Source organism: Callithrix jacchus, chromosome 15, assembly GCF_049354715.1.
Source record: "Callithrix jacchus isolate 240 chromosome 15, calJac240_pri, whole genome shotgun sequence".
NCBI lineage: Eukaryota > Metazoa > Chordata > Mammalia > Primates > Cebidae > Callithrix > Callithrix jacchus.
Genome location: NC_133516.1, coordinates 33,813,676 through 33,826,506, shown reverse-complemented (window position 1 = coordinate 33,826,506; position 12,831 = coordinate 33,813,676). Strand labels below are relative to the sequence as shown.

Sequence of the window (12,831 nt, the reverse complement as noted above, 5' to 3'; positions counted from 1 at the left end):
AGAAGAATCCACTTAATTCTGTTCCAGAGAGGAGAGACTTATATTAATATTCTCAAGGGAATGTCGGGGGAAGTCTAACTTACTGGAACAATGTCTGAACTCGAAGCGCAGGTGGGAGCCCCGGAACCGGTCAATGGGGATGGGCAATTTGATAATTTCTCCCCAGCGAGGACTATTACTGTGGTAGAGGACAAAGGAATGGTAGGAACTCCTATTTGTCTCTCCTGAACCTAAGCTGATGCAATCCTGGAAAAAAGAAACAAAATAAGATGTCATCTTCCTGGTAGCAATGTCTGGATTTCTGTGTTACTAGGACACTTTTCTTTCTCCTGTTTAAAGGTCTCATTTTTGCACTAAGCAAAATCTATGAGATGAGAAAATGCATTTTACTTAAATTCAGTACTTTTTGAAGCAGTTATGTGGATGGTATATGAAATCAGCAGTCACGATTCTCCTTGTTTTCTTTGGGGTGAAAGTAACTACACGTACTCCTCAACAAAATGGGAGAGAAGCAGGGTGGTGCATTAAATCACTAAGGTAGGCTCTTCATCCTCACTAAGAAGAGAAACAACAAGCTACATGAGAGAAGTCAACTGTATGTAACATTTTACCAGATCAGAAGAAAAATTGAATTACAAAGTGGAGAGAGCCTGTTTTCTAACTGTCCTGAGTCCTACACTTGGACTGGCATTTTAGGTCACTCCTGGCTGAATTTCTTTGGATATAAACAAGTTAGGCCAGATTTAACTTAACCCATCTCCCAAATATTGCCATGAAGATGAAGTCTCAGTACTACCCATGCCCTTGTCTGGACAACAGGAAGCTTTGGGCCACATAATCAGGAGTAGGTCCCAGTCCACACAGGAGTGACGTGATCAGCTGACCATTCTCCTGTCACTGGCACTCTCCTTGCAAATAGTGAACAGACTTAAGTTCTTGAGTTTTTTAAATGGCACACAAATCACTGTTTCTACTGCTGTTTCAACATTCTCCTCTATTTTTGTCTTGATTTGGGAAATGATTTTGACTAATTTTACCTTTTTCTGTCAAATGGGAATGATCATTCCTGTTCTATCTCACAGGGTGGTGACCAACACACAGAAGCAAGGTTTGCACAACACTGACTTGCCTTCTACCAAGTGGGAGGCAAATGATGCCTTGTTATTCACTGCAGACTTTACCATGACATGACTGAAGAGAAAACTCACATGCAACAGGAAAACAGCACTCCAAGTCTTCACTTTCGGTGGAGAATAACAGAGGATACTTGTACTACATTGGCTCTAATCTTCTAGGGCCTGAGTCTGCTGTTCTTTGTCTTATAACTTGGTACCAGAAAGTGACTAAGTTCCACCCTTGACCAAAGTGTAAATATAACTTTCTGTATTAGCTCAAGGAATAAAAAGGCGGAATGGGACCTAATAAGTTACCAAAAGTAGGCAGCTCTATGCTAGGTGGAATGGCAGGAGAGGCAACATGTAGGACAGAACTAGAGGGAATAGGTCTAAAATGGAGCAAGAGGGATTCGGGTCAGATAATAGGATAAATTTCTGCAATGGCTGTACAACACTGGAAGTCATTATCAAAGCACACTTTAGGGTTTCCTAAAGAAAGAAAAAGGCAGAGAAAAAGACATATGGGGCGATTTTAATCCTGCTTGAAGAGAATGGGCCTCTGGATAAAGTCCACAGAGAATTATCATAGGATTATCCTCCAGCCCAGTTGACTGACTGGCAAGCCTTACCTTCAAGATTTCCCCATCTGCATAAAGCACATACATGGTCACTTCAATATTCTTTTGTACACTCTTTCCTCCTCTCTCGAAATCTCCCTTCTCCAGGGTTAGGTACAGGTCATTGCGGATATCACCTATGGAGAAAGAAATGCCACATCCTTATGACTCTAGAAGCCATACTGCCCCATTTTCACAGAGAACTAGGCTAGCATTTGGATCTTCTGGGGTGGGTGGGTGCTCAGGGCATTCCAAGCTTGGTTAATAATGATGGACATTTTACCATTATCAGTGCAGCAGCACTCAGGTTGGTTAGTCAAGTGTTCTCGAAGTCCGAATTCTAAAGATGTTCACCACACCCTGTCAAGGGTGGAGAATCTTTCAGATTGTAGACGCTCAGACCATTCAGTCTGTCTCCCTCCAGGAGAATGGCTGTAATCTAAGCCTCCCAAAGAGGGAAGATTCTAGAATCAACAGGAATAACATTTTAACATGCCTGTGTCTTAACTACTAATCCTTCTTCTTTTTCCTCAAGAAGGGGTTCTCTTTGATAGATTTATACTTTTTTTATGTTTTCTTTTTGCACTCCCCATCCTTTCTGAGTCTGACTAGAGGATACTACTTTTCCTTCCAAAGATTTGGAGACTTTGTTCCAAATCTCATTCCCTGCTGGAGTGACACGTACAGGTCACTGGACTACTTGTTGCTTTTTCTTCTTTTTGTTTGCAAGTGTGCTGGGAGATCACTTTCCAGAAGCATAGGTAGTAAGGCAATGAGGTAACATGTGCTTTTTTGCTTCCCTGTGCTCTGACTCCAGCCCATTTTGCCTATCTCTTTCTCTCTTTCTTTTTTTTTTGAGACAGAGTTTCACTCTTGTTACCCAGGCTGGAGTGCAATGGCGCGATCTCGGCTCACCGCAACCTCCGCCTCCTGGGTTCAGGCAATTCTCCTGCCTCAGCCTCCCGAGTAGCTGGGATTACAGGCGTGCGCCACCATGCCCAGCTAATTTTTGTATTTTTAGTAGAGACGGGGTTTCACCATGTTGACCAGGATGGTCTCGATCTCTTGACCTCGTGATCCACCCGCCTCGGCCTCCCAAAGTGCTGGGATTACAGGCTTGAGCCACCGCGCCCGGCCTAAGAAGGGCTTTTGACTTTCAAAAAAAAATAATAAAAGCTGTGGGAGCAACAAACTTCAAAGGAAGAAAATGGCAAAGGGAAATAGGAAAGACCAAAGTGAAGATGTGTTAGCAGTCTGAAGAAACCAAATGAGAGATAATGAGACAACTTGCAAAACATGCCAGTTCAGAAACTAGGTATTTTTTTCTACTTCAGTTCTTGGAAAAACTGGGACATTAAAACATGTTATTACTTGGAATCACAGTGATAGAGGCAGGGTTTGCTTTCGGTTAGCATGTGGGCTTTCTGGTTTGGTCAGAGATAAATGACAATGCTCTCTTTTTTGCACTGACTACCTCTCTAATAATGGAAGCATCTGAGTTTCTCTCATGCATGAAACAGGAATAGACCAGGACTAGCATATACTTGAGGATTTCAGGGTCTTTGTGACTAGTCCTTCCATTATTCAGGTCATTTTCCTATCCCAGGTACAACATCTTGAAATCATGGTATTTGGCTGCATAATGAAGGTTCTTAAAATACTATGGCTAAAGTGGGGAAGAAAAGTCATGACAAACAATTAACTATTTCTTGAGAGCCCTGAGATCTTTCCCTAATGTGTGAAAGCCATCTTCTTTCCCAAACAAGCAACCTTGATGTTACCATGAAGGAAGAAGAAAATGTATCTTGAAAGTCATATTAGAATGTCACTGTTGCATATGTGGGATGGCCTGGAGGACCACATCTACACAGCCCCTTGGGTTAGGAAGTGCCTCTGCTTTGAATTCTAATGTCTAGAATCTTAGTCCGCTTCCTTTGGATGTTGCTGCTTGGGGCCTCCTAGTACACTATTTAGAGCGCTCAGGTGTACAGGGTAGGTTTGGGTGGGGAAGACAGGTAGAACAAGAAAGGAAGCTCAAATTTATCAGTTTGCTACTGTCAGGACAAAGGTTGAATAAAGTCAGTCCTGAAAGGAAAAACCAAACTTAACGGAGAACTTTACTATGGCTCATTGCTATTTTTCTTCATTTTAACTTTCTCCTTTAAAATCAGATTATTGCTATTACAGTGGGATAAATCAGAGTTAGCTATACCTGAATTTTAAACAATTGAAACAGGCTTCTTAGAAAAGTCTTAACTGCATATTAGTTTTTCTGTGGAATTTAAGTAATACTTAAATTTAAATTAGCACAAAGTGAATAGTCTAGAATTTTTAAATTAATTTTTAAATGTTTATTTTTATCCTTTTCTGAGTCAAATAGTTTAGAAAATTTTAATGCTTAATCTAAGAATAGGTGCTTGGCTGCATGTTCTCACTCATCGGTGGGCGTTGAACAATGAGAGCACATGGGCACAGGGAGGGAAACATCACACACTGAGGTCTGTTGGGGGGTGGGGGACTAGGGGAGGGACAGCAGGGGTTGGGGAGGGATAACATTGGGAGAAATGCCTGATGTAGGTGATAGGGGCATGGAGATAGCAAACCACCATAGCATGTGTGTACCTATAAATGGTCCTGCAAGATCTACATGTGTACCCCAGTACTTAAAGTATTAAAAATAAAAAAAAGAATATCTCATCCAATAAATGGTTACAATTTTTGTTTAAAAAAGAATAGGTGCTTGGTTTAAATATCACCCTAGTTTGAACTCTCTGGAAGTCATTCTCAAAATAATCTATGTGGCTTTTAAAATGTTACCTGTTGGCTACCAGAAACATTATTCTAGGTTGTACAAACATTTTTAATCTCTGTGGCTCTATATACAGGTTAACCAATAACATGTCCTTCAAATGAAACATTTTTGAATTTTCCTAGTTTTATACATATATAGAATACTAATAAAAAACTAGGAGCTGGGCATGGTAGCTTATGCCTGTAATTCCTGCCTTGGATTATAAGGAGGCTGAAGTGGGGAGACTCTTTGAGGCTAAGAGTTCTAGACTAGCTGGGCAACACAGTGAGGCTCTACAAAAAAATTTTTTTTTAATTAGCTAAACATGGCAGTGTGCACCTATAGTCCTAGCTAGTCAGGAGGCTAAGGAGGGAGTATCACTTGAGCCCAGGAGTTTGAGGCTGCAATGAGCTATGATCATGCCAGTGTACTTAAACCTAGCTGACGGAGTGAGACACTGTCTTTTAAAAATAAACAAATAAATAAAATTAGACAGTGTCTTGGAGATTACTAATGAAAGAATTTGATCTGTGTTGATTATACAGAGTATGCTCACAGTTTCTGGGCAGGGCACTTTAAGGTAAAATGCCAGTTTCAAGAATGGAAGGATTAAGTTATATATTCCTATAGTTTTCATTTTTTTAAAAAAACAGAATGCACTTGGTGATCATCTAGCTGAAAAAATTTATCAACACAAGTAATTGTACCCTCTGAGTTACAGACTGAAGTAGTTTATTTTTGTCAGGTCTTTAGCTGCTCTTTATTTGGAGAACAGGCCTGCCTAGACTATTCTAGAACTATTCTCAGCCAGGTTAGGTATTAGGCTATTGGGCTTATGGGTTGCAATTATGCAATTACGGTTTTAATTTCAAGAATGGCAATTTGTGAAAATTAATGTTTCTGAGATGGAGAGGCTTCCTGTCAAAATCTCTCTGGGGGATCATTTCAATTAAGCTCTCCACTAATTCTCTTGGAACTAGAAGAAAACATAAGCAGCAGCAAATGTGAAAAGCTCCAGGGATCTAATGACCCAGGCCTACCTGTCTGCCTGCCTTACAGATAGACTTCCGTGGTTCCCCGGCTCCTCAGCTGTCCCTATTGCATGTTACGAGTTCATAAAACCTATCAGTTGGATCATGCCTTTGGGTTAAGGCTCTGTTTCCGAGAGACTCCTGTAAACTTTGGCACCAACTTCCAGGAAATATTATCAGGAGAGAAAGGCATGAGGGCAGGCACATTACAATGAAGATGAGAAAGAAAAAGCTGGAGCAGTGGATGTTAGTTTGCAGACCACTGCCTGGCTGGTTGTATTCGAACCACCTGGGGAATTTGTTGAAAACAGTTTTCTAGCATTCACACCTTGAGATTCCAGTGGGTCTTGTGTACATCTATTTTTTAAAAAATCACCAAGTGATTCTGATGTTCTTCATTGTTTAACACTAGGAGGTCTGCTGGGAGGACACTGATGGAGTTTGGCTAGGGGCGGGGGACTGGGCAGCTCTTAGGCAGCATGGAGGAGTGCTGAGAGGGAGAGTCTCTTGGGCAAGAAGTAGGAGTAGGTATTTCTGAGGGTAGCCCTGATGATGGATCTCCTTTTTAGGAAGGGAGGACCTTGGGCAGCCCTGACTCCCTTTGTTAAGTGCCCTCTGCTTCCTAAGGTTGGCAGAGCACCTTACAGCATCAGTAATGCCTTACATTGAGTGCTTAGTGCTTGGGGGACATCCAACGGAATTTCTTGAATGAAGTGGAATGATTTGAGTTTTTCTTATAAAAGGGCCTCAGAATAAAATATCTACCCCTTTCACATGCTCACAGGATCTGTTGGTACAGCTGCACGCAGGAAACTGGGCACTTAAGTTTCTAGCAGTTAAGAAACCTTTTCTGTAAAAGACTAAATAATAAATGTTTTAGGTTCTGTGGGCTATATGTGTGTCTGGCAGGTATTCTTTCTTTTTACAACACTTTTAAAATGTAAAAAAAATTCTTAGCTAGCAAGAAGTACCAAAAGAGACTGTTGGCTGGATTTGACCCACAGGCTATAGTTTACTGATACCTGGCTTGGATGTTTATGTGTGAAGAACAGCTGCACTACACATCAAAAATACAGATTCCTGTGTGCCTAAATAGCTACTGGGACAAAGCAAGGTAAGGAACCTAAGGCTATCTTATTATGATAGGGATTGGCCTGAATACTCTGAGGTCCTTATGATGTGTGTGGTCTTAAGAGTAAATAGTGCTGTTCAGCCACCAGAAATCTTAGTGGGATAGATTAGGGAGCACTGTGACAGACAGTGACAGGTCTGACCCTCTGAAGGCCTGCTTACTAGTGACTCTGGAGAAAGAGGGTTCATGATGTGTTTGAAAGTTTCTTTTGAGAGCAGTCTCAGAGGTCTCCCAACCTCTGAAGTCCAGCCAGGCATCAGAACATTTGTTAGCAAGAGAGTCTCAAGCACTACTTGGAATTTGGGGCCAAACGTTTCATTAGTGCTAGCCTATGTGGAATTCCATCCCAGCAGAAATAATCTGGGAAGGCCCAAACAAGTTTGGCCAGTCAAAATCTGACTTGGCCTCTTTATTATATTCACATTCCTTCTGTATAAATTACTCACATTTCATATTAGGAGGCTCTGGGTTCAAGTATAAAAATATATATGTGTGTGTATATATATATATATATATATATATATATATTTTTTTTTTTTTTATGAGATGGGAGTCTTGCTCTGTTGCCCAGGCTGGAGTGCAGTGGTGCAATCTCAGCTCACTGCAACCTCTGCCTCCTGGGTTTTAAGTGATTCTCTAGCCTCAGCCTTCCAAATGGCTGGGATTACAGGCACCCCCGACCATGCCGAACTAATTTTTTGTATTTTTAGTAGAGATGGAGTTTCACCATATTGGCCAGGCTGGTCTGGAACTCCTGACCTCAGGTGATCTGCCTCCCAAAGTGCTGGGATTACACATGTGAGCCACCATGCCCTGCCCAATAATACTTAATACTATATTATTTATACCTTGTCTACTTCTAGACAGGATTAGGAGAGGCTTCTACAGATATGCTTTCTCTTCCTCTCATTTTTTTTTTTTTTGAGACATAGTCTCACTCCGTTGTTCAGGCTGTAGCATAGTGGTGCAATCTTGGCTCACTACAACCTCCGCCTCCCAGGTTAAAGCTATTCTCCTGCCTCAGCCTCCGGAGTAGCTGGGATTACTGGCACCCGCCACCACACCTGGCTAAATTTGTATTTTTAGTAGAGACGGGATTTCACTATGTTGCCTAGGATGACTTCAGTGATCTGTCTGCCTTGGCCTCCCAAACTGTTGGGATTACAGGCATGAGCCATCGTGCCTGGCCACTTCCATAAGATCATGTAAGATAAGAACCTTTCTTTCCGTACAATTGGAATGAGGCCAAGCCTATCTCTTGGAAGAATAGAAGGAAGTCTCCTAACAGTATACATGGAAATGTAGAGATGTTAGAGATGTTAGCTACCATTCAACCTGGATGGTGTTAGGTATGTGACCAATGGAGTTCTTATTTTCTTGAGGAAGAGACTAAAAGAAAAAAAAAGACTCTTGAGAGGAGTTCTTTAGAGTACACAAAAAAGAAGGATTCTTTCTTTTTCTCATCATGTCTTTGGTGTCACACTTCTGGTTTCTACTGCAACAAAGTCAGCTCTAATAGGATGAGAGGTATGGGCATAGTGTGACATCACTATATATAGTTTTTCCTTTCTTGAGTCAGGGATGTGATGATCTTCCAATGTCTTTTGGGACTAGATGTGATAATTCTTAAACCATCCTTTAGATACAATGCCATAGCTTCATCTGACACTCAGATTGACCAGTGCTGTTAACCCACTTGTGGTAAATAATGTCATTACTCTCCTTGAGGAAAGCTTTCTTCCAAAAACCATGTCTCTCTTTGTTTGTCTTTTCATGAGAACTGTGTCCCAAGAAAGCCAAAAAGGGAAGCTTTCTGCCTTTCTGATTCCTTGTGGCTTGGAGTAAGCATGATTCCTTTTCTTTTCAATGAATGTAACTGATCAGTCTCATAAAAAATCTTTTCCTATATCTATACACCTTAAGCTTGTTAAGATATTCTAAACATTCCAATATGTCCCAAGTTTCTCCAGATCTTAAGTGAATATTCAAAGTAATACACAGTGTTATTGATGGGCTGGTAGCCTTTCTTTTAATGTCTTGTCAGTTACCCAAGAAGGTGAGGCTGATGAGGATTATTAATATGTACATGATACCCCACCCCAGTATCGCAACATTCCATGAAACAAATGAAGATGAGAACAAAGCAGGCAATAAGCAGACAGAACACACAAAAGCGAACTTACACCCAACTATCTTCATCTCTGCATCAGAAAGAAAGGGGCGAAAATGAAGGGACAGCACAGAGAAAAACAAGAACAATTAAGACCAACAGGAAAAGAAAGAAACATCACTTGAAGGCCAGTGATGAAACATGCACATTTTTTGTCAGGTGTCAAAGAAAAGGACAGAGCACAAGGGCAAGAGTTAGAGGGTCCTCTAAAAGGATGCTATGCTTGCATAGCTGCCTTCTAATAGATATGTTCGGGGTAATCCAGAGGGGAGCAGTAATTGAGAAAAGGGAATCAAGAAGGGGAAAAACATCCATAAGCAGAGAACTTTCTTGGACCTGGTTCCCAAAGGGGGTCCCAGAACAGCAGCATCACCATCACTTGGAAGCTTGTGAGAGATGCAAATTGCTGGGTTCCACTACAATTTTACTGAATTAGAAACTCTTAGGGTGGGCCAGAAATCTGTGTTTTATAGGCCTTGCCAGTGATTCTGAAGCACACTAAGGTTAGAGAACCACTGCTTTAGGAAAAACCTTAGTCATCTGTTAAAACAACATTATAAATCATAGATGGGCTTTTGATGACAAGACAGAAGACCATTTAATATGAAATTTGGCTCATATCACCTACAGTCAATGATAACCTTAGAAATTCAAGGCTTAGAAAATGGGTTAAACCATTGTACTACCCAAAGAACCATGACAAAGCCCTTTATTTGCACTGACTACAGGGTACAGACTTTCCAGGAAAGCAAAGAAAGAGAGCCATAGCAGGTGGTGGCACATCTCTGCTGGTTTAGACATGGTCTGAAGAAGGGTACAGTCCCTTCTTGAGCAAGAGGTTTTTTGTTTTGTTTTGTTTTTGTTTTTGAGACAGAGTCTGCTCTGTCACACAGGCTGGAGTACAGTGGTACGATCTTGGCTCACTGCAACTTCCACCTCCTGGGTTTAAGCAATTCTCACGTGTCAGCCTCTCGAATATCTGGGACTACAGATGTGTGCCACCATGCTCTGTTAATTTTTGTATTTTTTTTAGAGATGGGGGTCTCACCATATTGGCTAGGCTGGACTTGAAAGTCTGGCCTCAGGTGATCTGCCTGCCTTGGCCTCCCAAAGTGCTAGGATTACAGGTGTGAGCCACCATGCCCAGCTGAGTGAGAGGTTTTATTTTATTTTATTTTTTTTGAGACAGGGTCTCTCTGTGTCACCCAGGCTGGAGGGCAGTGGTGCCATCTTGGCACACTGCAACCTCTACCTCCCAGGTTCAAGCGATTTTCCTGCCTCAGTCTCCTGAGTAGCTGGGATTACATGTGTGCACCACCGCACCCGGCTAATTTTTGTGTTTTTAATAGAGATGGGGTTTCACCATGTTGGGCAGGCTGGTCTCGAATTCCTGACCTCAAGTGATCTGCCTGCCTTGGCCTCCCAAAGTGCTGGGATTACAGACATAAGCCTCTGCACCTGACTTGAGCTGCTAGAGGTTTTAAATCATTCCTTTCATGTTATACTCTTTGGCTAATGGCTTTCTTTAAAGTTTTGTCATAGTTAATTCTGACACAGGAGTCACAGGAAACAATGTTAACATCAATTTGTTTACCTGTAACACTTGTCCTTGTCTTTCTTGCCCATCTTCTTAAAAAAAAAATCTAGGAAAAAACTAAAAATGTGCCATAGAGTTATTTTAGCTTTTGTACTTTACTAAAATAAGTTTAGAAGGAAAGAAAAAGTATCCACAGAAATATGGTGATCAACTAACAAATGTTCAGTTTTTAAAAAAAGGCTAAATTTCCCATATTTATTTGTTCTTCTATAATCTAAGATGGCATTTCCTGGGTTGCTCCCAAAACACCAGCAATATCACTGTTGCCTCTTGCTCATTACCATGGGTCATGAGCAGAACTCATGTGTAGTCATGGCCTCAGTTATGGCAGAGCAGAATATCTCATGCTGACAGCGCCCCTATGTTATGTATGTACACTCCCATGGAAAGCAATGGTAGAATGCCAAAAAGATCTTTTTAGAAACTGCATGTCAGTTACTGGTGTGGCTAGAGCCTGTCTGAACTCTCCCTTACAGCTCTGCCAGTATGCTTTGACAAGGACCTATCTGGGCCACCCTGACCAAAAAAACAAAGACTTTTCCAAATGAGTGCTTGATAGTTTCTGAAAAAATGCTGGATAGTTTTAAAATAAGGATCACAGTTTATGAATACTTCTAATTTTTCAATTTACTTTATCAGACTTATCACACTGTCATGGTCACAGTTACTGACATTTCTTTCCTTGTTATTTCTCCACATGTTCATGGGTCAAGAAGATGAAGTTGCCATTTCTTATAACTTGGTCACACCAGCACTGTGAGAGCTGAGGGACTGCTGCAACTCAAGTAGCCTAGCTGCAGGTAGAGGTGTGGCCAAGGTTTGAGAAAGACTCCCCAAAGGGCTTCTTAACACAGTCACTGTTTCCCAAGATAGGCTGACCAAAATGTAAAACATTCCTGCATACTTTTCCTGTTGCTCCAATAGGACCTGCAGGTACAGTCCTATCACTTTGCCCAGGGACTGAAAACCTATTCTGACAGTATATTGGGGCATATTTAGGGGGAATGCCAGTTGTTAACTGCTCACAACGCTGAGAGTGGCCATCGGTGCAAGAGCTCTTTCCTCAGGAAAAGAAAGGGTGGAAGAGGGGGCAGATTATGCAAAAGGGCTGCTCTGCCTATGAATCAGTCTTTACTTTCAGCTATGGCACTTTGTACTTTAAAAGCAGGCTCACAGCCCCATCGTGGGCCTGCCAGGAATGCCCATATTTCTGCCTTGTGGGGAAAATCATATGATGGTCCCTTAGCTGACCACGGGAGGGAAAACACCCTCAACCTCAGCTTGCTTCACCAATGCTTGAAATTGCGTATTTCCACAGTCATGTCCAGCTGTGTGCCAATAATATGAAGAGATGCAGAGTACCCTAAAAAGATTTTTTTCCATAGATGAGGTTTTGACAATGTAACTTAAAATCACATTTTGCTGAAATACATTTCTGACTGAAGCCTGTTCCTTTCTAGTCTCTGATCACTTGGTTTTAATCCAATGAGTATGTGAAGACTATCAGGAAGGTAATAATCAAATCTTGGAAAAGTTCTTAAGGAAGTACTTTAAGTATATCTTTTGGAATATACTCCACCACATGAGCCTAAATATCTAATTTTTAAAAGATTACCAGGTCAATTTTGGTAACAATTTATTCTTTTTCAATTTTGTAACTTCTTTTTTTCATGATCAAGAAGCCTGACTATGCTTGGGCTCATTTCCTAATTACCAGCACAGAAAGAGCTAAGAAGCATGTCATAACAGGGAGGTAGAAGCATCCTGTGGTGGTCATTACCCCTGCAACAGCTTTCATAAGCATGAAGTCTTCCTAGCATTTAGAGAAAAACATAATTGATCCTACTATCCTATGTTTCCAATCCAAAAGACTCTCCTGTGTGCCTGAGTAGAAGAGGAAGGCTGTGCATAGCAGCTTCCTCTGCATTTATATATATGCCTCCCATATACTTGGAGGCTTTGTTCTCTGTGGGGAGAGAATGAAGGTGACAGAAAATAAATCTGGGCATAGCCTGGAAAGTTGGAAGGCAGCTGGAGCCCATCACATAGACCTCTATGCCCAGGCTACCCAACCCTTTGTGTATGTGCTGGCAAATGCTTTCAATGAGAGAATTTAGTGAACCACCATGAAGAACTCCAAATAAGTGATATTTAAAGTGATCATCATCAGTTCGGTCTAGCCTGGCCTGGCCTGGCCCTTTACAACGAAAGCAAATAAGCTTTTAACAGAGCATTAAAATTCAACTGAGGCCAGGCACAGTGGCTCAAGCCTGTAATCCCAGCACTTTGGAAGGCTGAGGTCAGGAGTTCAAGACCAGTATGCCAGTACTGGGTCACCTGAGGTCAGGAGTTCACGACCAGCCTGGCCAGAGTGGTGA

At 41.5% G+C, this 12,831-nt stretch overlaps 1 protein-coding gene across 37 annotated transcripts in view; it reads right to left on the bottom strand.

Annotated features, from left to right (window-relative positions):
- The window catches only part of DOCK3 (dedicator of cytokinesis 3), a 718,052-nt gene that overhangs the window by 134,796 nt on the left and 570,425 nt on the right, over positions 1–12,831 (bottom strand). For all 37 annotated transcript variants that reach the window (XM_035275648.3, XM_035275652.3, XM_035275649.3 and 34 more), the window contains 2 exons: positions 1,745–1,869; positions 84–246 (listed from right to left, as the gene is read on the bottom strand). In XM_035275648.3, the coding sequence (XP_035131539.2) occupies positions 84–246; positions 1,745–1,869 (288 nt within the window). The remainder of the gene's footprint in view (positions 1–83; positions 247–1,744; positions 1,870–12,831) is intronic.